A 24,488-nucleotide genomic window follows, 5' to 3' on the forward strand; every position below is an offset into this window, starting at 1 on the left:
ACATCTGTTTCTCAGTGTCATAAAAGAAAAACAAAATTAAAGAGAGCATTCTACAGTTTTGCACATCTTTAGGGAACAGAAATCAATATAATAAAAAATGCAGCTATTCTTATTATTATTATATTATTATTATTGGAATTCATAAAAAAAAAACCTAAAATTTAGTTGTCTATATTTGTATGTATATTAAAAAGACATGCCAATCAATTTGAGATCTAATATTTATCATGTTTTGAATTTAAATCTGTTTTTTCAGTTACTTAGCTAATCCTAATTTAAAATACATGCAATTTAGCAATTTTGCTGTGCTAATAAATATTACTGATACAAAAGAAAACAATTTACAGTGCCATAAATCAAAAAAAATTAAATTAAATTAATTAAAATTCAGATTCTCTCAAGAAGCAAGCAAGCCGTAACATTACAAGGATATCAAGGATATATACTGAGGATATTTTATCATGCCTGTCTGTGCCCTCCCTTTACTGCTGGTTTGTTTATTGTCTCTGCGTGCCTGTTCTTCCCAGAGGAGACATACCAGCAGATGGCTCGGGAGACTCTGGAGGAACTGGACTGGTGTTTGGACCAGCTGGAAAACCATTCAGACCCATCGCTCAGTCAGCGAGATGGCCTCCAACAAGGTGCACACCTGTCCATACACACAAACATGTCCACTTGTCCTTCTGCCGTCAACATTAACGCAGCATGGTTTCCAAGCTTGTTGACGTATTAACGTATAAACTGTATGTTTTGTGGTTCATGAGAACATTTCATCATTTTATGAGAACTGAGTGTTACTGGGCTGCAGCTGTATCACTCAGTGTACAAAATACAGTGTGACTAACTTCCCGTTGTAACTTCCACTGCACAAATAAATACAAACAATGCAGCTCCACCAGTGGTAGATAGTAATTAAGTAAACTTATCAAGTACTGTATTTAAATACACAATGTAGGGGACCTTGTACTTTACTCGAGTATTTTCAGTTAATGCTACTTTATACTTCATCTGCACTGCATTTTGGAGGCAAATATTGCACTTTTGTTGCAAAACATTTATTTGATAAATGTGTTACTTTATTTACTAATTACTTTTCAGATTTAGATTAACCCTATGAAACCTGCGCAAATTGGCTTGATTTCAAGATGACAAGAAATGACCCAAAAATAGCAAGAAACTGATAAAAAAAAAAATGACAGTAAAAGAACAAGGTACAGGAAATTACCTGAACAGAAATCTAAAATGTGATAGCAATTACATATATGTGGTTTTCTTGATATTTTTCCTTAGCAATTTGATAATTTTCTAATACTTATGTCTCCCCCTCTTTTTGTGTGGTATTTTTTAAGGTAATCTTTCCTTTTTTTTAATTTATTTGTGGGAAATTTCATGCCAAATTTCCTGTTTTTGCCAGTGAAAGAAATCAAACCAATTTCCAAAGTTTCAAAGGCTTAAGGCATCTGAATGCAGCACAAGAAAACTGATATCAATCCAGGTTTTAGAGGGTTAATAATGCAAAATATAAATATTAAAAAATTCTGATGTATTATTATAGATAAAGCTATACCAGCAGTATATAAAGTAGTTGAAATTACTTAACTTTTTTCTAATAACTTTTTCAAGCTGCAACATTACAGTCATGTATACATTAAACCAGATTTACTACAAGGGACAAAAACATTTAGGGAGCCTATCAAGCCCTAAGCGAGCCTAAATGAAAGCCTGCTGTTGCTCTGAAAATAGGTTGGAAGTGCATATAGCTTTGCTAAAATAGGGCCAGAGTAAGTAGTTTTTTAAACATGCAGTACGTTGCTTAGTGTGTTTGCTTTCTTCGCATCGTATCCAGTTTTGAGGAGGTGTTAATGATTATAATCCAGTAATATTTAATTCTGACATGGGCCATTCTGCATGATTCATTCTTTCATTTTGGTGCTTAAAGTTAATTTTGATGCAAAAAAACCAAGTAATATTTTTAATGCAATACTTTTACCTCTATATTGTAATATTGCTACTTTTGCTTAACCCTTTGAAACCTGGATCGATGTTGGTTTTCACGTGCTGCGTTTAGACAGTTTTTACAAGTTGTTTAAGCCTTGGCAACTTGAGCAAACTGGTTTAATCTGAAAACATGGGGGTAAAGGCAGTGAGCAATTTAGCAAGAAATGTTCCACAAATTGCAAGAAATTAGTAAAAGTGACAAGAAAAAGACCAGATTTTTTTAAAGGGGGATCTTAAAAACGGAAATATATAACTATATTCATATTATTCTAATTATATATTAAAAATTATGTTAGAGAAAAAAGTTTCACACACATATGTCTTTTCAATTTTAAGCACCTTTTTGAGTCTTTTTCTTTTTGCTTTTTACACCTTTCCTGTCCTTTTTTTTCTTTTTTTCTTTTCTTCTTTTTCTTTTCTTTTCTTTTCTTTTCTTGTCTTTTGTATGGATTGGTTTGGTCTGGTCTGGTCTGGTTTGGTCTGGTTGAGTTTTTGCTTTATTTCCAAGTCATTTTCTTGTAATTTTTAAAAATAATTTCTTGCCAGTTTTTGGGCTATGTCTTAAGTTGCTCATTACCTTTCCAATGTTTTTGCAAGAAATCAAACCAATTTTCTCAGGTTTCAAAGGGTTAAGTAAAAGAGCTGAATACTTCCTGCAGCACTGAGCTTCACCAAGGTACAAGTAATTTATTACACTGAATTGAAAACAAACACTGCAGCAGTCGTATGTAAAACGTATTCTTACAGCCGCACTTTAAAGCTGCAACAAATAATTTATTAATAAAAAACATTAATTAACAAATACAACATGTAGAGTCAACTTATCAGCAATGAAAAGCATGAATGGGTGCATGACAGTATATAAAGGTAGCAAAATACAAAAGAAACCAAGAGCCTTCATTCTGCCAGTCATGGCAGAGGCAATCTATCTATCTAAAAAGAGCGGGCCAAAGGAGGGGGGTTATTTAACGGCAGAGCACACACTGGGCTCAGGTGTAGCTCACACAGCTGATAACAGAGCACCTGCAACAACAACCAGAAATGGCAACACAGCAACAGGGACACCTAGTGTGTGGGAAGAGGGTCGTCTTACTTTACTTACTGTAAAGAACGCTGCATTTAGTTGTAAACACCTTCATTGGGCCAGTCCAGCCTCCTCTAACACCTGTCACATTCAGCCTTAACACATTCTTTCTAAATATTGTGAAGAAAACAATTTATAAGCTTTTGCATAGACCGAGTTGTTAATTCAAAGTAGTAGTTCTTATAAAAATATTTGTCTCTTGCTGTTTTTGTAATCCTATGGTTGTACTTGTATTGATAAATGATGCATTGATATACCTTGGATTAATAACAGTTTCCTAGTGCTTCACCTAAATGCCTTTTCCAAGCATTTAAACCTATGGAATGTGAGCAAATTTTGTTTAATTTCTCTCAAAAGCATGTGAAAAAGGCAATCAGCAACTTTGCATGAAACTTCCCCAGAAAAAAACAACAACAAAAACAAAAAACAAAAAAGTATTAAGTGACAAGACAATGACCTGAAAATTAGCATTTTAAAAAAAAAAAAAAAAAAGAAAAAAAACCAGAGCTGGGGACTCATTAGAAAATTATCAAATAACTAGTGAAAAATATCAAGAAAACTATATATATATTTATTGTAATATATTTAGACTTGGGTTACAAGAAAATATCTATAATTATTTTTGTATTTATTTTGGCACTTTTTTCAGTTCATTTCCTGTCATTTTTTATTCTTGTACTTTTTTTTATTTTCAGTTCATTTTATTGTAATGTTTTACTAATTTCTTGCTATTGTTTTTTTTTTTTTTTCATTTTTTGATATTGCCCTTTTTCCATGTTTTTGAAAGAAATCAAGATAATTTATTCAGATTTCAATGGGTTAATATCACATCATGTGATCAACTATTTCGGGTCTTTTATGGCATTTGTTGTACTAAATTGACTCGTGATTGTGTCTAGTGAAGCAGTTGTGTTTAGGACTGCAAGAGATGCAGCCAGATTGTGTTTAATTTTGAGGAGCAATTTGCATTACCACATCTGCAGGCCTGTGTTTGTGCACATGGGCAGGCTTCTTGAGTGTGCACGCATTTGTATTTGTGGGCGCACAGGGACAGAGAGAGAGAAGAGAGGGAGTTTGAAGGCCTGTAGGTATGGAGGACATGAGAGGGAGGGGGGACGGGCCCTGATGCTGATGTCTCTGCTGTAACCTTGGTTGCTATCGAACAGCAGCAGGGTCTGCCCTTCCCTTTTAGTCATTGGTTTGCCACTCTGACCACAAGCCATGTGGTTTGGGTGACAACCAATGAAATAGAGGTGATGCTCCTTTAATAGTGCTCTGTCTTAAAGAGACAGCATCGTGCACCTTGTTTGTTTTATTCTACAAAATCTCCCTGTGTTGCACATCTCTGTTAATGAATGGCAATGTTCTTCATGTGTACAATCAGTCAGGCTTATGATGGAAAAAAAAAGTCTGAGGGAGAGATAACAGCAGAGTGCTTAAAGGACATTATATATGAGTGTGTATGTGTGTGTGTGTATACATTTATGCGTGTGCACATGCAATGTGCAGAGTCTCCTGGGGTAAACAGAGTCTCTGTGAATATGTCGCTGCCTTTTTGCAGCCGCATCCAAGCTACAGAAATCCTCCACATAGTGCTTACATGGAGGTACACATGAATATTCCCACTCAGTCTCTCACTCTTACTCACACCCTTGCACACACACATATTTTCGACAGACGTACATGCTGTCTTGTTGCACATGCGCAGTCTGGCTGAGAGCAGAAGCAGACGCACACACACACACACACACATGCATGCCCCTGCAGCCACACTGCCTGATTAGCTTGCGAGAGCTGTCTACAGCATCCAGGGAAATGGCGCAAGAGGCAGAGCATTGGAGGAGGAACGGCAGCCTGAAGCGGCAGGATTAGACCTCTGGCAATTTGGCCAGCTGAGGCATGGATTGATTTAGAGCAGGGGACTGGGCTACGGAGCTATCAGGACGCAGCCTGACTGACTGAGGACTGGCTGTGTGTTGCCGAGAAACAGTGTGAGACGGCACAGGCAGACTGATGCACTGGTAGGACTGGGCCGGGCCTCTGGATCCGTACCGTGGGGGAGGGGCAGTCGACGCAGGGAGAGGGAGCCTGTTTTTCCAGACCACAGCTCTGGTGTGATTCTTCAGCCTGACCGTCTGCTACAGGCCTGCCTGCATCCCTCTCTGTGTCTTTCTCTCTCTCCCGCTCACATCCTCTCCATCCTTGTTTTTCTCTTGCTATTGTCATCTGCTTCTCCCTTCTCCCTTCCCCGATGTTCCTGCTGTCATCCAAGCTCCCTTTACCTTTATCGTTCGATACTACGGTCATCTCTCCGTCCTGTTGTCACCATCAGTCCGTCCCTCTCACCTCCATCATCTAAATTTTTTATCACTGTTCGTCAAGCAGCTACAGCCCTCGCAACATCATTTTTTTGCTCATATCTCTCTCACATTCCCACTCATCTCCTCCATCTGCTCCTCTCTGTGCCCTTCAGACAGTCCCCCGCTCCCTCTCCTTTTCTGTTTCCCTCCATCTTCCCTCTTTTAGCTCCCATCCACCTCTACCCTGCAGTGACTGTAGATTTGGGTCAGTCCGCTCAGCAAATGGGATGAGATGTAGTCTCCACCGTAGCCGGATCCAGGGGGCTCCTGGTCTGCCCATCAGGGGGACCCTCACCTACAGACCACACTGAGGCTGGAGCCTGACTCTGGACTGACTGGGTGGCCTGCTCTGGGGTGCTGCATGTAGGCAAGGACAGTCTGCACCAGCAGCCCCTACCCTCACCCCCTTCCCCCCCGTTCCTTCGCCCGCTCTCGGGGCAGCCGTCGCTCTGGAGTGTTCCGGCCTGACTGGCTGTGGCCTCTCCTCACACACCCTGACGACGCCCTCATGCCACTGGGGCACCCGCAGTGCCCCCACTCCGCTCCACTACCGCACCTCCTGCCTGTGCCATCGGCCCAAACCCCCCGTCGCCCTCAACATGGGTGTGGTGGAGGCCATTGACCCAGCGCCATCCCCCTGCCCCTCGCCTGTACCAGGGGGCTACAGGCTGCCCCGCTCCTCCAGCTACAGTCCCCTGCAGGGGAGGGCAGGGGCAGAGCTGGACCTCGGTGCTGCCGCTGGAGGGGTTCTGGAGGGGGGTGGGACGGCGGCGGAGCGCAGGACGCCCTTAGTGGATCTGTTCTGTGAGACCTGCTCCAGGCCCTGGCTCATCGGATGGTGGGACCAGGTAGGGCTCGGAGAGCTTGCAGAGGGCAAACAAGGCCTGGCAGTGGCCATCTTGGATAAATGCTGTGGACTCTTCAAGTGTAACTGCTACATCTAAGCATCATCTGTTTGCCTACTCCATGTTACTGTGTGTCTTTTTTCTTTAAAACAGCAGTAGTGGTGTCAGTTTGTGAACTATATGTGTTTACATGTTCATTACATACTGAATTTATGTGATGAAGGAAGGTTTTGTGGGTCTGACAAGGTGAGAAACTATAGAGCAGGATATTGGTGAGTGTGTTTCCCAACATAATTTATACACAAATCCACTAAAGGGGATAAAGGCACAGAGTTTATTAATTCTGCTCTGCCCAACGTTGCAGCAGCACTGTAAACAAAAAGACAATATCAGTCTCATTCTTCATCCTCCTATATATATTTCTGTCCTTTGAGAACACACTGAGCTTAAAATCTAAGATAATATCTAAAGGAGTTTATGATGAGCAGTAGTCTAGCTGTTTCTACTGCATGTATGTTGCAGTGTCACATTACATCCATTTCCATCCTCCACACCTGCGTCCCACATCCCTCTGTGTCTCTCTCCTGCTACCCTGAGGCTGGCCTCAATACACACTCAAGGAAGCCAAGCATATTGTCAGTGAAGGACAATGCTTATTGTCTCAGGACTGGGTAGATGTTTCTTTTTCTTCCTTTTCCTCGGGTTCACTAACATGTCACATCTATAAAAATGCTGTGTGAATTTTCTTTCATATGTCAGGTTTGCATTAGATCCTTGTGGCCCTGTGTTATCAAAACAAATTCTGTTTTTTTGTCTTTATTGTTTTTTTGTATAACGTTAGGCACATTAGGATGTATAAGTTTCTTCTCTGCTGATTTTTGCACAGTCTGAATTAATGCAGGTTCGGAGGAGGATCACATTTAACACGTGTGTTATTCGATTATTGTTATACGTGATAGGCAAAATAAAGCACTCCAGGGCTCCACACATACGCAGGTGTATCACTGTGTTTGTGGTCATGTCTGTGCAGCGTTCGCATGTTTGCCTCATTAGTCAGTGTCAGAGGAAGAGTGTTGTTTGTCCTGGCACTCGGACTGGCACCGTGGAAGTGTTGGTTGGCAGCTATGACTCAGCGTTACAGCATTAGGGAAGGAAAGAACGAGAGAGAGAGAGAAGGAGAGAGAGAAAGGAGGAGGTTTGGACTGAGCCTGCTGCCTAAGTGTGCCACAGGGCTTGACTTGCTTTCCTAGCTCCTGGTGACTGATTCTGCCTGATTGCTTTTACGATACGCCGTCAGAGCACCTACTTGCTTGGCCTATCATGTAACGAGCGCCAGGCTGGATGGGAAGGGGTGAAAAAAAGGGAGATAACTTGGAGGGATGGAAAGGAGAGGAAAGATGGAGGGTGTGCATGGAGTGTGTGAAATGGCAGGGAGGAAAAGTGGAGCGTGTGACAGAGGAGGATTTTGGGGCTCGAGGGCAGTAGTGGAGAGTGATGTTTACCTCAAGAGGGAGGGAGGAGCAGATGTAAGTAACGGAGAGATGTAGAGAGGAAGACAGCAGAGGAGGGGAGGGTTGACCTTGGTAAAGGTCAGAGGCACCTGCCTACTCCCTCAGATTGTCACCCAAGCAGCCACCGCTCTCACATCAAGCTGAAGGACTGACTGTGAGGAGGCAGTTGCCACGGCAACCGCTCTGGTTGCCATGGAGATTGTTATGTGTGAAAGATCAGTCAGTAGGACACAGACTGAAGGGGTCTTGTCCGAATCGCTTTGTGCCTTCACATGACTTTGTGCAGCAGGCTAACTATTGAACCTCCAAAACATTATCTATCAAAATAAAAGAATAACGGAGAACATTCAGAAACAGTGTTCTTCTGTCTGCAGGGATAATGTATTCACTTAATCACATTTGTGCCTGTACTGCAAGGACCCGCAGACTGCTTGTTCATGATTGCCACTGTAGATGTACAGAAGAAATGCATATAAAACATAACTGCAGCATACAGTATAAATCCATGTCAATCAAAATGCAAACACATTGAATTGGGGGTATTGAACAGTATGTTCTCAAAAAGAGAACGCATGATGCATCATTGATTTTCTCACCCTTTAGTGAATAAAGCCAGAATGAGGGTGATAATTTATTTTCTCATATTTGACTCACAGGGATGTTTTGTTGTTATTTATCAGTACAAATAAAATCCGAAGAACAATGTCAAAGGAATTCTTCACCCACACAATGATCATTGCAGATCATATATGTTATGTTGAATTCATAAGTAAAAATTGTTTTTCTTACACATCTCCAGTGAACAAAGAATCAAAAAAATGGAGAGGATTATTGGATTAATTACAGAAACAACAGTAATAAAAAATGTTAATGCATCCGTTAGCAATCTCTCACAACTCATGCAGTGGAAATAAAACTCAGCAAAAAGAGGGTGGTCAGGACAGTTGACAAATCTGTGTGGTAGGACCAGCTTTGTTTTACTTGAGAAGTATCTCTGTTTCCACTTGAGCTGGCGAATTTCTGTATTTATTTCTGATGATGTCCTTTATTTATTTTTTGTGTTTTGATGCCTGCTGCACATCAGATTGCATTTTCCTAAAACCTTACTATGTAAAACACTATTGTGTACATGTAGGGTGCCTGGGCACACGTGTGGGTTTGAACCCCAGTTATGCCAATGCATGCATTTGATCAGGCACAATATTCGTCCGTACATGCATTAGACTGTTTATGCAGGAGTTTGGTAAATAGTAAATTTTTAGCCAAAATACATGCATTTGGGGAGTCCTGAGCATATGACTGGATAAATAAGATTTGGATTATACTGCATGAGTTGTGTCAGAGTTTATAAACAGATGTTTTGATATAACTTTGCTGTTATTAAACGTTGACCCCTATCACTTCAATTCATAAGGAATTTTGTCCATTTCTGGATTCTTCTCACTGTGGAGGCATGCAACAAAAACAAACTTTTCTTTACTAATTCAATGAAACATGGGGAGAGTAATTCATATAAAAATGACAGTTTTCTGGGTGAACTTTTCCTTTAAAAATTCACAAAATTCATTCCACACCTTTCAATGTCGTTGGATATGCCACTAACCCTTTATGCAACATATGCACTCACTTTCTCCGTTTGTTTGTCCTTCAGTTCAAGAGGATGTTGAACAGGGAGCTGTCCCATTTGTCAGAGATGAGTCGCTCAGGGAACCAGGTGTCAGAATACATCTCCACTACCTTTCTAGGTAAAACAAACCTGTCGTCCTTTTGTGACCAACTTCTATAACGAGTGTCAAATTGACCCCAGGTCAAGCGAAACCCATAGGTTTCTATCCTGGCTGACTTCTTACTCTTCCCCCCACCCAGATAAGCAGAACGAGGTGGAGATCCCATCCCCGACCTTGAGGGAGAGGGAGAAGCCCATGTGCCACATCAGTGGTGTGAAGAAGCTCACACACAGTTCCAGCCTTTCAAACTCCAGCACGCCTCGATTCGGCGTGAAGACTGAACACGAGGATGCATTAGCCAGGGTAAGTTAATCATTATCTTCCTGTGTTTTCTTATATTTTTATGCTGCCTAGCTGCAGCAAAAATGTTCTCTTGTGGCACAATCAAGACCTAAACAGAACTTAATGGATGTAAAATATGCTGACCAAAGCAAGTTATTGCATAGAACAACAAAAAACAGACATGCTTTCTCTAAACAACTGTTATACCTGGTCATATGAAAAGTTAAAGGGAATATGCACTGTTGTCACGCAGTAGATGATCTGATATCACAACTTAAAAGGCATTTCAAAGCAGAAAACACACCCTTAAATATCACCTGTAACTGAGAATCTTCTCAGGTTGATGAAAGATTAAAACTTTTATTTAATGTTATAAACACAACTTTTAGAGTCTGGTGGGATATAAGAAGTTTGGTAGGACTTTTCCTCCCTCTTGCCAGTATGGGTAACAGAGATCCCAAAATAGGGCCACAACGAAGAGCCTTCGTTACATCTACTTTTCTATTTTGTTTTTTTCATACGGAACCAAACACAGCAGGCATCTCACTCCAGTGAAGGATTTTAGACAGCATGCCGGCATTACAAAAGCAAAAGAGGTGTGAGTGGCGTGACATATAACACAACAGTGTCAGCCTCAAGTGTGACACCTCAGGCAATCCTTCCTAAACAATAACAAAGTTATAACGTGGCAATAAAAATTATGTACCGTCTCTGTTATATGGCGGGTGATCACCTCGGATGGTAAGGAGCTACCCGACCTTATTGTCTCCTCAGTTTGTAGACATTTTCGGTTGCTGTTCTTCCTCTTTGAGTTAGCTGCTGACTGCTGCTGGATGCTTTTTAAACCTCCCCATGGGGGTTTGCACACATAACACAATGTCAAAACGTCATATCTCTTCTGTCCTCCTGGCTGTCCCTTTTATATAGACGTTGATTTGGCGTTGTTGCCATCTTCACTGTCAGCTTAAAGGCAAAACAACTCTGTCCTAATTCTGTGATTGTACCCTTTATACAGAGCAGCAAGGTGGAATAATGGCACAACCACCTTAAACAAGCAGTATTAAAGAGGTTATAGACTTTTATGTGAAAAGAAAACTGTACTTTCATTTGATCATTATGAGAAATATAATATACCACATTTTTTCTTTTTTTTCCCCAGATATATTCAGATATAAAGTTTTTTAACATAGCCGAAAACAGACAGTAGTCATTGTGATCAATCTTCTGCACTGGAAAATATAGTTTCTGTTGCATTCTGGGGCTTTGGTATAGAGCATTTTCTAAATATTATAAAGGCAAACCTGCATTCATGCCCAAAGATTCAACATTGATTAAGCAAACCGGCTACAAATATGGAAATCTGCAAATAACACTTCAGTTTGTAATGGGACAAAGGAAACTCAATTTAGACTACTACACCACATGCAGATTACTCCCAGCTTAGACATAAAAAGGATCACAATAAATCTGAAATGTGCATGAGGAGGAATACTGTGGCTAGGGAGTTTTATTCATTGTGTTTGTACTGGCTAATACTGGAATACTGGAAAAACATAGAAGATGTTACACTTAATTCTTGACATTAAAAAGACTCTCTGTGTGTATTTGAGCTGTCAGACACAACTTAAAAGTGTACATTTTAAAAGACCTCTATATATCTTTACTTTCAATGCAAAAAAATATATACTGTGGAAATGGATAGACTGTAAAAGTCCTACAGTATCTGGCTGTCTCAGTGTTATTTCTGATGTAAAACCTATGAAATATTGGACATACAGGTCTAAATGTATGATTAAGGTATTCTATAAGAATTGGTCCCCAAACAGCTATTGTACTGAAAGGTCCGGTGGATCACAGAGAGACTCTATAGGATGCTTAACTGATGTGCTGTGGGGTTACACTTATTATTTTATGTTAGATTTTTTTGTTTTTGATGACATTGCCTCCCTCTTTTTGTTCCCATTGTTTAGTTTGTCTGTGCAATGGTTTGTGTCAGCCTTTTTTGATGCTGTAGGTACACACACACACACACACACACACACACACACACACACACACAAAAAAAAAAAAAAAAATAAGAGAGATCTGGACTAAGCCCTGAATATCCTGAAATCCTAGAAATGCCCCTCCGTGCACCTGACCTGTGCATATCTGCTGCGACTGGACTTTCCTGGTTTAGAAATTTTATCTAATGAATATTATTAATTTATCTTTGCTCTACTACCTACCTCCACCTTTATGGGTGTATTTGGATGGAAAACCGCTAGATTGTTGCATTGATTTGGGTTTCTGTTGTCTTTTGTGCCTTCAGGAGCTGAACGACTTGAACAAGTGGGGCCTTAATATCTTTCATGTGGCAGAGTTCTCTAATAACCGACCCCTCAGCTGCATAATGTTTGCCATCTTCCAGGTGAGACACACGAAGACTGATTTTGAATAACAATGGATTTTATATCATATATCGTGTAGCATGACTTATCAGTGACTGTCTCTGTTGCAGGAGAGAGATCTACTGAAGACCTTTCGGATCCCTGTGGATACGTTTGTCACCTATGTGATGACCCTGGAGGACCACTACCATGCCAATGTGGCCTACCACAACAGCCTCCACGCTGCAGATGTCACTCAGTCTACTCATGTACTGCTATCCACACCAGCTCTAGATGTAAATATCTCTTCCGGTCTGCACACATCTAACTTCACATGCACAGACTTTCAGAAACACACAAAAAGTGATTTGGTTTATTTTGTCATGTTTACATATTTCAATTGCCTATAAAATGTCCATTCAACTGAGTCAAGTAATTCTAACATGAGCCAAAAAAATGCAGTTTATGTAACTAAATCCAATAGATGAATGATGAATATACTATGAGAATTCATGCAGATATAGCTTAGAGAATTGACCTTTTTTACTTTATTAAAGTTAAAAAATGCTGTGTATTTCAAATATGTCCTTCAACATATTTCAAATGCAAAGAATTTATTTACATTAATTACATAAACTTTATCAAACTAAATGCAACATTTTTCAAATACACTAAATGTATTGAGAGTAATCACATAAACTTAATTAAAGGGAATTAGGTCAGTTCTATGAGTTAAAGTTACATAAAGTCTAATATTCTATTCATCTCAGTTTTAATAAATTTAATTTTATGAACGGTATTTTTTTGGTTTATGTTAGAATCACTTAACTCAGTTTGATTAAATTGCTATATGTAATTGAAAGATATAAACCTGTAGATAGACCAAATAATTTCTTTGACTGTGCAAGGCCCATTACAAAGAATACAGCAGCCAAAGGCAAATTTGAACAGTCAGTTAACCCTTGTTTCTCCCTTTTCTCTTTAATTTTACAGGCGGTGTTCACGGATCTAGAGATACTAGCTGCATTATTTGCCGCTGCCATCCATGATGTGGACCACCCAGGAGTGTCAAACCAATTCCTCATAAACACAAGTGAGTTGAAATTGTGATAAGAGACACACAAGCATATGAATTATAATAACAAAAACAGAATGGGGAAAAACAAATAACATCATGATGGCAAGGTCAAACAAAAAGCCGCTTTTGTGGAAAAATTCAAATGGTTTCGGACTAAATACACCTGACAGCCCATGTGTTGAATGTGACCAGTAAATCTCAACAAAGGGAAGAAAGCCCCAAAGAACCAGTTTAATAATGACCGTGCTCGTCTTTTGCCAAGTAAAAGTCTCTGATTTTAGAAAGACCAAAAGGCAGGGAGTTAACTCCACTATGTGAGAATTAGATGAGACCACTTTTCTGGGTCAGCTATTAATGCCTGGCATTTAATTTATTTCTACCCAGTAAAGGTTTGTCTTAATGGTTAATTTTAAACTGTTATTTTAAAAGTATGCTATGCATGATTGTCGTTACTGTTAGTAAACATGCTGGCCAGTAAAAGTGTTAGTAAAATCCACCCCAGATTCACTCTCATTGGGTGTTTTGCCTGGATTTATTTGTATTTTTTCAGTGCTGTGGCTCTTGGAAGCCTGCTGCTTACTATCTGGCATCTGGTCATTACCTTTTCATAAAGCTTTAATCTCATCTGAGTGCTGTGGGGGTAAAACATACCGAACAAACACAGTAACTAAGAAAATACAGTAAGAGGACAGAGTCTTTAGAAAATATACCGACACACACTTAAAGTGTTTTTTATGTGACGATTGAGAGGGATTACTTCTTTATGAGTCTATACATTGTTTTTTGTTTGTTTGTTGAGGAAATACCTGCATAGTATATATATCTTTAAATATCTATCATGTTAGTTTTCTGTAAATATGACAGTAGTCCATATTGTTTCAGTTAAATCACATTAGCACTAAATCATCACTAATCATCATGCTGCAAAGCATGAGAAAATACATTTTAGGCAACAATATTTCCCAGACCATTAAGAACTGAGATTTCATATTTGAGATGAAAGAATTTGGAGTATTGACATTTACAGACACTAAATTTTGAATAATTTAATGTAATTAGATGTGCTTGGAGTTTCAAATAATAAACATCCTTAAACTGAAAGTTTTACATATTTTTTGCCTTTGGTACTACAGTCATCCCCAGTTTAAGTGAAAAAAGTGCCCTTTGATATATGTTTCCAGGACTCTAACACGTGCCTTTGTTAAATGGAGATATTTGCTTCTGAAGTTTTATTTGCACTTTGCATCTTCCTTTAATCAGCCAAGCGGTTGTATATTTTGAAACACTGGCACCACAGTGTGATTCTGAAATGGTGATACTGATGGGGTGATGCAAATTATATGTGCATGTGTTTTTGACTCATATGTGTTGTATGGTGCTTCCCTCAGACTCAGAGCTAGCCCTGATGTACAATGATGAGTCTGTGTTGGAGAACCATCACCTAGCTGTGGGCTTCAAGCTGCTTCATGAGGACAACTGTGACATCTTCCAGAACCTAAGCAAGAGGCAGCGACAGAGCCTGAGAAAACTTGTTATTGATATGGTGAGCACTGTCAACACACTTATTAAGAAGATCTCCCTATTCTCCTATAGTGCCACCTTTCTATTCTCCATCTTTCTGTTTTTTACACTCCTTTCATTTTTCTTTTCAGGTTTTGGCAACAGATATGTCTAAACACATGAGTTTGCTGGCAGACCTCAAGACAATGGTGGAAACCAAGAAAGTGACAAGTTCTGGAGTATTGCTGCTTGACCATTACACTGATCGGATACAGGTGAGATGTCACCTCTCACTTAATTAAACTTAAAGTTTAAGTTACTTCAATTGTAAGTTTAGCCATTCAGCAGACACTCTGATTCTGTCACAAAAGAGCTGATCATTATGCATTCAATAAATTCAGGGGCAAATTCACAAAAGCATTGCGCAGCTTTCAAGGCAGCGAAACCTGTCCAAATATAACAAAAAGAAATGTGAATTTCCTGCAAAGGGTGTAATGCTACCATAACTGTGCTGCCAAAAACAAAAGCGTCTCGGAGCTCCAGTGCTATTTTCAAATATTTCAGTGAGGTAATATGCATACATTTGATGCATATGCAACTGAGCTTTGTTGCAAAAACAGTCCAATTCACAAAGATCAGCACCAACAGCTACACGCAGGCAAATTACAATTGTCTTCAGAGATTTGTTGATGACCATGCTATATTCTTTTATGGTCTGAAGGTGTACATTTGAAAACAACAACAGTGACAGTCCCAAATACAATTTCTCTCTTTCAAAATGAATTGCCCGGCCTAAAGTTTTGAGGAATGCCTCTGCTCTTTGTCAGTCGAAACCAGCTTGAGGTCTGATTATGTCAGTTTTCTTGTCATGCCCCCATGGCCAGAGGAATTATGTTTTTGTGTCCCATGTTTGTGATTTCTCAAGAATGCCTTTAGGGAACTTCCTCAAATTTGGCAAAAACGTCCAGTTGGAATCAGTTGGAATAATTAGTTTAGGATAGTCATAGGTCAAGGTCACTGTGACTTCACAAAACCAAATGTCTAATAAGATCAAATTATGAGGTGAAGACATTTTTTATTTCAAAGGGTCAAAGGTCAGCTTCTCTGTGACATCATAATGTTCTGCAAAAACACCTTTATGGCCATTATTCAACGCCTTAACTCAGGAACAGAGGGGGAGATATTTTGTCATATATTTTGGTGACACTAATCTTGGATGTCCACCTTCCATTTGTGGTGATTTTGGAGATCGTCTGTGCTGCTATGCTAAAAATGTGTGTGAAGCATCCATGTTTTAGAATAAGTTGCTTTTCCAACTGTCATGGCTACATGAGTGTGGACATACATGTGGATGCAAAATATAGGCATATTGCACTCAGCTGCAAATTTTATGGGCTTGTTTGCATTATAACATCATTATCACAAAAGCTTTTTTGAATTGAACCTTCACGCAGGGATGATAGCAATTACAAGTTATGCGCAATTCATGGTACTATCAGTGGCCGCAATCCGTTTTTTGTGAATTTGACTGTCAGAGTGCTAAAAATGGGGTTGTGTTTAAGAGGAAGGTTCAGTCAGATGTAAACCCTTCTTTGGCTAGAGTTGAAGTGGATTGTACAAAACAGGTCAGAACACCACCTGATGGTGAAGACCAATTTATATTCCTGTGTGTTTTTTCTCTGCAGGATGTGGCTTGTACGTTAGAGACATTGCCATGTCATAATTTAGATGCCCCTCCTCAAAATGTCAAGCATTTAGTGGTTGCACTGTGGACATTGTCTTGCATAGCCAGACCTATTTCCAATGCACTGTGTCAGATCTATAGAAAGTTTAAGGATCATCCATTATCATTCCAGCATAGGGGAAAACGCTCTGGGTTGTTTGTATATCTATAAACCAATCACCGTTGTCTTGGGTGGTGCTTGTACGTAGATCGTGTAAGGTATGCCAGCTGAAATAGCCAAATTGCAGGTTGATACCAGCAGTCTACATTCAGTCAGACTACTATGTACATGGACACTTCAAGAACTCTGACCAGGTGATCAGCATCAGGACTTGTCTAGGTTATTCCAGGTTTGTGCTGCATGACAACAAAACACTGCCTCGCCATGTTTTGTTCTAACTGTTGGGATGGTCAGCAGGTCAGCTCCAGATCTTCAAAGGCTCAAAAAAGGTTCACAAGCATGTCAGAGATATTTTTTGGTGCTGAGCCACAGAGTGATTTATAGACAAGCAGCAAGATTTTGAAATCTATTTTCTGAGTGATAGGTAACCAGTGTAAGGATTTTAGATAAAGGATACACCGCTGATCCACATCTGGAGGATCTGGTTATCAAAGACTATACTGAAAGGCAAACTGACTTGAATTTTGCAAAAAAAAACCCCAAAAAAACAAGTATAGACTCATAATCCCTCTCAATTATCAATGAGGACTAACACGAAGTGTGCAGCTGTGCCTATATCTCCATAGACCTCGCACCCTGCCTGCATTTTCTTAATATGTTGTGTTGGTTATTAACCTCGGGACAGTGATATGTTTCCGACAGCCAGCAAAAGCACGCAGGGTGTAAGGACATGGCTCTATAAAAATATAGGTACCAGATCAAAAGCAACCGACAAATCCTACTCATTCTGCCTTTGAGTATTTGATGAATGAAGTATGTGTCACTTTAATTCTTCAGTGAGGACCAAGATATGTCGTGTGGAGCAAGATTTTGCAGAAAAAAAGAGCTGCTTAGTATTATTTAAATTTAGACTGAAGGACTGGTTCATGACAGCCAGGCATGCAGATGTGTTTTTGACCTGATCTGAACTGAGTGTCAAAGATTTGAATCAGAGGTTCATTAAGAGAACCATGGAAAGGAAGGAAGAGAAACACACTCAGAGATCTCTATGTCTGTAAGAGTGCCAAGAGGGAAGTTGTTGTTGTTCTTAACTGAGGTCAGGAGAGCAGTGCCGGTTCAATATGCCAATTTGAATACTGAGAGATTGAGGTCAAGCAAGTTTTTTTGTGGGAATTCTTTGATTCAAACGTTTTGGAAAGAAATTAAAGAAACAAGTAGTTGAAACAAGTCTGTAGTTGTTGACGTTATGTGTAGGTAAAGAGTTCTTCATGCGCATTGGTGAAATGAGGTGACTTGAAGGCACACAGCAAGATGTCACAACATAATTGATTGACTTTGAAAGAGAGAGTGAAGGTGAAGTATTGAACAGAAGAGGGTCCTCACATAAAACTAAGCAGTCTCTGCAGTCGAAAGATGCAAATACATTTGAAATTGTTAATGCATGACCAGAGAAAAAAAGAGAAAAAGGGTGCTTGTGCTCAAAAGGTCTAAAACCTTCAACTACCAGAATGCATCACGCTTTACCAGACGCTCCCGCTAGTGTGTGATGTGATGTGGACGGATCCAAGTGAAACAATGGTGGCTGACAATCTCATATTAGTTGAATGGTAAGCTAAAACATGTTTCTGTAAACATTTGAGGCAAGAAATAAACAATTCAGTGAGAGAATTATGGTTTATATTTGATCAGTGCTGCTTAGTTTTACCGTTTGATCTCCATTTATTCAGCTTTTCGAGTTTTACTGTGCAGGAAGCCCATAAAACTCATCACAAATTCTAAAACTTCCAGCTGAACGCAGCGTTTAAATACGTTTCTGGAGACATTTTAGCAGGGAAATAAGCATTGCAGTAACATAATCTTGAATTGTATTTGATTAGCACTGCCTAGTTTTATTGTTTGACTGGATTTCGGTTTTTGGCTGAGATTGAGAGAAAAAGAGAGGGGCGGGCAACTCTTGATCATCTGTATGCTCTTTGTAGGCTTTGTGGGTGACACGGGAGGGGGATAATGCAAAATTACAGCCTGTAGTTTCTCTGTTGGGGAAGGAGGAATATCTAGGCACTGGTTAAATGGAGGGAAGAGTTCATGTGCGCACACTACCCACATTGTTCTGTTTCAAAGTTGGTTGAAAATCGGCGGAATATCCCTTTAATATTGCAGGTGGCTGCTAAAACAACCTGGGCTCTGCACATTTTTGTGATAAAAGAGGAGAGCAAAGTCCCCACAAAAATGAAATGAAAAATACATTTTAACCGTTTTGATCCTGTGTCCTTGTTTCAACTCTTTTGTTATATGCCAAATATATGTCAAAAAATCAGTATCATCATATTTTTTACATCAAAACCCCTGTCTTTTTTCTTTCTGTAAAACCAGGTAAAATGTTTCACATGTTTGATGACACATCCTGCACTCAGGGGTGTTTATAAAAGTTCATCCATTAAAATGGGGCTTTGTACGACTAGTTCACCACACTGGTCATATAAAACCACACTTCCCTGTTTGTTAGTTGTAGTGGCTAACAGAGCAATGTGGAGAGAAATGAAAGAGATGTGTGTTTATATATAAGTGAGCAGGATCTTTGTTTTCATTTCCAACACACTATGGCGGAGGTTGAATTCATTCATCTCTCCGTCATCCTCCTCCTGATTTAACTGCAATGGAGGTGTCTGTGGACACAGTCCACTCAGCAGTGGACTTTGCTGTAGCTTCGTATCATGATCACACGCCGACTTTTTAGCAGTCCAATCAAACGCAAAGGACTCAATTTAAATCCCTCTTGTAACTGCATTCACATACTCCTTGGGTGGTCCTATTATCTAAATTGCGAAGTTGTTCTTCCAACTTTGGTGCTTTCATGAGCATTTTTGTTGCAATGAGGAAAATTCATGGATGCAACAACAAAGATGTATTTTATTGCTCAGAGCTTTCAACGTCCCAGTTAAGATTCATGTTGCTAAAACAGTTTGAAGCTTCATATTACAGTCATTTTGTCCCAGACTTGTTGCTGCACCACTATTCCCTAAAATATTGCTTTATTTGACCTGTTATCAGTATCAGTGCTAATAAATAACGTTTCTAACTAACCTAGGCCAACCTACTTAAATTTATATGCAATACATAAATGGATAAATGTCTCTTGACGTCAACAAAACATTTTCTTTCATCTGCCATCTACAGGGTTAAAGTGAAAAATGAATGTGTTTGGGGTGTATTGAGCATAGGACTGGATAAATAAGACTTGAATTATGCTGTTTAAGTTGAAGTTTCCAGTTCAGGTTATTGTTATTTACAGTAACTGCAGGAGTTTTGTGAAAGTTTGTCAAAGGATGGTTTGATAAAGATTTGCTCTTATTAAATGGGGACCCTGATTAGTCCAGTTCTTGAAAAATGTGGCTTTTTGGGGGGGATTATGTGCTCACTCTGGGGGCATGAGACAAAAACAAAGTTTTCTTCACAAATTTAAGGTGAAATGTGCCCAGTAAATGATATACAAATAGTCATTTTGTGGGTATTTCTTTAAAGGCAGATGAACTCTTCATTTCTGAATGCAGTGTTTATTCCTTTGCATATAACCAATATAGTGTGTGACATGTGACTTTGTGTTTGTGCAGGTGTTGAGGAACATGGTGCACTGTGCTGACCTGAGCAATCCCACCAAGCCCCTGGCTGTGTATCGACAATGGACGGAGAGAATCATGGAGGAGTTCTTCAGGCAGGGAGATAAGGAGAGAGAGCGAGGGATGGAGATCAGCCCCATGTGCGACAAACACACCGCATCTGTGGAAAAGAGCCAGGTAAATGATCGGCTCTGAAATATAAACGTGCAAATATGATTCTGTGCACAACTGGATAAGTGTTAATGCTGTGGGCGTGGTGATAACCACGGTGTGGAGAGTGATGTGTCATCTCTGATCACAGCAGTCTTCCTCGTACATTTTTAATGCTGATTCGTAGGGAGTGAAGTGACACCACTGTGATTTATATGATGTCAGTCACATTCTTTTTTTCTGTGTGCAGGTGGGTTTTATTGACTATATTGTCCACCCGCTGTGGGAGACATGGGGGGACCTCGTGCACCCTGACGCCCAGGACATCTTGGACACTCTGGAGGACAACAGGGACTGGTATCAGAGCACGATCCCACAAAGCCCCTCGCCACCTCCTGTGTGTCAGGATAAGGAACTTAACGCCTGCATGGACAAGTTTCAGTTTGAGCTCACCCTCGAAGACAGCTCTCAGAGAGAGGAGGGAGACGAGGGAGACAAGCCTACGCCAAACCACGTGGCCGGGGACTGCAGTCAGGGGGAGGAGGAGGAGGAGGAGGAGGAGGGTAAAAAAGAAGAAGACATAATGGCAGAGGAGGAAAATGAGGACATAATAGAAGAGGAAGATGAGGTGGCGATGGAGGAGGAGGAGGCGGAGGAGGAGCTGAAAGCTCACTTGGAGGTGAGATCAGAAAAGGAGAGACTTTCTGACACAAGTCCTGTAGAGGAAGAGGAAGATTCTTCTTCACAAGCTGAAGATACATGAGTTCCGCTCCTGTATCTCACTCCTCACTTGCACACATAATCTTGTTCATCCTTTCAATGGCCAAACCAAGAACAAATAAGACTGCAATGACAATACAGACCTTTAAATATATTTTTCAAAAAGGGAATAAATTAAAATTGCTTCAAGAGAAGGTAATTACACAGCAACTGTAGATTTGGAGCGGTGACAAGTCCTCCGACTGATTTCACAACAAACTTTAGACTAAGAGGAATTTAGGAGAGCATTAACGACGGGCAACCGAAGAAAGCGTAGCACTCTGGGACTGAAATGCACACATGCAAACAAACAGAAAATGATAGCAGGAACAAGTGATGTGGAATACACCAATTCAACGTGTGTTTGTGCATGCATCAGTCATGCAGTATAACTGGAGTCCTTTCTTGACTGTATGTTTGTATGTGTGCATTGACACGAGGGACAATGATCAGTGATGAATCTCTTTGGAAAAAGCCATCTCTTAATGGAGTATTAACTAGTCAGTCAGTATTAGTAATTCATGTTCGTTAGAACCTCAACAGAAACTGTTCTCCTCAGAAAAGCTACACATCCGAGTGACTTTTTTTTTTTCCATTTCTGTCGGAAAGAAAAATAGGCAAATCCATAGAGTTGGAGGAGGAGCAGAGAGGAAAATACCAGAAGGCAAAGAAGATGCTGCGATGAAGGGGCCGCCGGGTCCCATACCCCTTTTCCCTTTACGAGGAGAGTGCTACTGGTGCAAGATGGCTCTGTGCCTTTCTGAAACACCAGCTTCCTGAACGGAGCTGTCGTGAAGCAATGCATTGTGGGACAGGAGTGTCTGATTTTGTTATCATTTTTTGATTGTCTCTTGTTCAAGATCTCTCTTTACTGTTCATGGTATTGTGGTGTGTATCTCACACGTACAGTTTTCTGTGGTGATATGTTTTTGAGCTGTAAGTCTTCCTTTTGTTGCTCTTCTGGTAATATTAATAACTCAGAACTCTAGATGCAGAGCAATCACTACCACCACCACCGCAGCCGCCAGTGGACTCTTTCCAGCTTATGTTTTTTTTTCTTATTAGAATGCTTTTTTTTAAAACTTTCTGAGAATAAGCCATGTGATGCTTTGAAGCATAAGTTTTGCCTATTTTCTATTTAACAGTTGCTAAATACGTTGAAGGGATACAGAATTATTTCATCAACAGAACAAATTTCCACTCGCCATCTCACACCCACTTGCACTGTGTGGTCTCCTCATACACACCGGTTCTCACCAAAGTAAAGGATGAGAAGCTTCAGTGGGTGAAGTGATTTGAAGGAACACGGATGAATAAGAAAATCAGGGAAGCAGAATGTCAGGGGAGTGACGCGTGACTTGGCCAAAAGGTGGTCTGGCAGTCCCTAATCATCCTTGTTATGTTTGATGCTTTTTTGCCTTAATGTCTGATGCAGGATACATACCTGCCAGTATGTAGATTTCTAAAATATATAATAGATATCCTAGTATATTTATATCACGACTGTATGCTTATTTCTGTGAGTATCAGTGTGTCTATACACAATGTATCCAGCATTTGGAGGGGAGAGGGAAACATTGCTGCCAATTAGTTATGTTGTTGCTGTGCTCAGAACCAACATAAAGAATGTTTTTTAATCAGGAGGGTATAACGACTATCTTATAGATACCATGTTCAAGAAATAAGAAATAGGAGTTAAGGTTGTGCGGGCAGTGAGAATGAATAAGGATGTCCTTTGTTTGACCAGATATTGATTTGTTGTCATGATGGAATCGATGCGTGCATGTGTTTGTTTGCGTGGCTAATTGTGTGGCCATGAGTAAGCGAGTGAGTAACAGAGGGCAGGATGCAAAAGATGTTGTCATATGTGTCATTGTTCCCTCACTGGCATCACCACATGTTGTTGAATAGTGTTTAAGAATTCGATCAGCACAGCTTAAATAGGTCACAGTTTGTTTAGGTGTTTGTTTTTCACAGGGTAAAAAAAAAATACATATAAATAATAATAATAATAATAAAAGAACATGAGTGTGGTTCTTTCGAAGGGTAAGAGCAAGTTTCTGCAGGTCAGTAACTGAGCTTATCTGAAGACACCACAGCTCGGTGCAACAGAAGCCTGTGTGTTTGAACTGCTCTGTCGCAAGATGGAGCAGAGCTGACGGGCCACAACGCAGGCTTTTATCATGTTGATGGGAATCCAGGATTACTACTGCAGTAACTTAAATAAAAGATTCCCATATGCATCAGCCTTTTACTTTAAAGATGTTGCTTTGTTTTTGTGGCTTCTTGTTCTGTCATAAGCTATAAAAACATTACTATTTAATTGCCATACAAACACGATACTGTAGCAATTGTTTCTTATTAAGAAAATTATTAAATTGATTGATTGCTGCCATTCTTTTTAAATGATGAAAAGAAAACCATGGGAAGTGTTTTCTTTGAACAGTTTGTGTACAGTTTATTTTTATATCATTCTGGTGGATGGTCTGGAAAATGAATCACATGTTGATGATATAGCTATAAGCATTACCACTCTTGTATATAATGTAATATTGGATTGTAAATTATAAATTTATCCAAGTCATAATGATTGACAAATAACCATTTAAGGTTAAGTGAACCACTAAAGCACTGCAGGCCACATCCTCACCTTTTTTCATTCTCTGGTTCTGTTTTCGCTCACTTGTGCTAACATTTTTTTAACTGTTCACATTTATTGTTAAAAAATCAAATTTGTACCAGCACTTTATTTAGTCAGGTTTAGGGGCGGATAGTGTGTTTCAGGTAGTGTACAGTCTGTGCTGGTGGTTTGATCATTGACGGTCACCTGTTGATTATATTGCATTGGGCCAAATCACAAACCGTCATTGTGCAGTCCTCAATGTTGACCCCTTTTTCTAGAGGCATAATCAAATTAACAGTCATTATCTATTAACAGTCCATGTGAGATTGAACTTACTCGACTGATAAAGTCAGATATAAGCTCATGTTGTCACATTGGATGTGACAAGTTCAAAGGAAATAAATGTGTCCTTATCAAACTTGACCATTTATAGTCCTATCACCGCCTCTATTTCTTAGTAACTTTAATCACTAGCCTGATAGCCTAAATGTCCGTCCAGTGGTGGCCTACCTAGCTGGTTGCTGTCAGGTTATTTTGTCGCAGACTGACTCCCTCTGTGAATAATACTCTGGGCTTTAATTCATGTGTTTGTTCACAAGTAAGAAAGATTATTCAAGGGGAAAAAAAAACAACATGAAATGATTGTAATATTTGTAAATGATCTTGCTGTAATGTGTAAAATGTGTCCAAGTTATTTTTTATTATATTATTTTTATGAAAGTTTTTCCTCTTAACAGAGCT

The 24,488-nt window shown here is 39.7% G+C and overlaps 1 protein-coding gene across 1 annotated transcript in view; it reads left to right on the forward strand.

Moving 5' to 3' along the window:
* Window positions 1-24,488, forward strand: part of pde4a (phosphodiesterase 4A, cAMP-specific) — a 65,459-nt gene extending 40,971 nt beyond the window's left edge. The window contains 11 exon segments of the mRNA XM_042504345.1: window positions 528-595; window positions 597-641; window positions 9,450-9,543; window positions 9,665-9,828; window positions 12,119-12,217; window positions 12,308-12,472; window positions 13,170-13,269; window positions 14,643-14,797; window positions 14,907-15,029; window positions 20,210-20,392; window positions 20,616-24,488. Of these exon segments, the coding sequence (XP_042360279.1) occupies window positions 528-595; window positions 597-641; window positions 9,450-9,543; window positions 9,665-9,828; window positions 12,119-12,217; window positions 12,308-12,472; window positions 13,170-13,269; window positions 14,643-14,797; window positions 14,907-15,029; window positions 20,210-20,392; window positions 20,616-21,128 (1,709 nt within the window). The 3' untranslated portion in view covers window positions 21,129-24,488.

The sequence above is a fragment of the Plectropomus leopardus genome, chromosome 17 (genome assembly GCF_008729295.1).
Source record: "Plectropomus leopardus isolate mb chromosome 17, YSFRI_Pleo_2.0, whole genome shotgun sequence".
NCBI lineage: Eukaryota > Metazoa > Chordata > Actinopteri > Perciformes > Serranidae > Plectropomus > Plectropomus leopardus.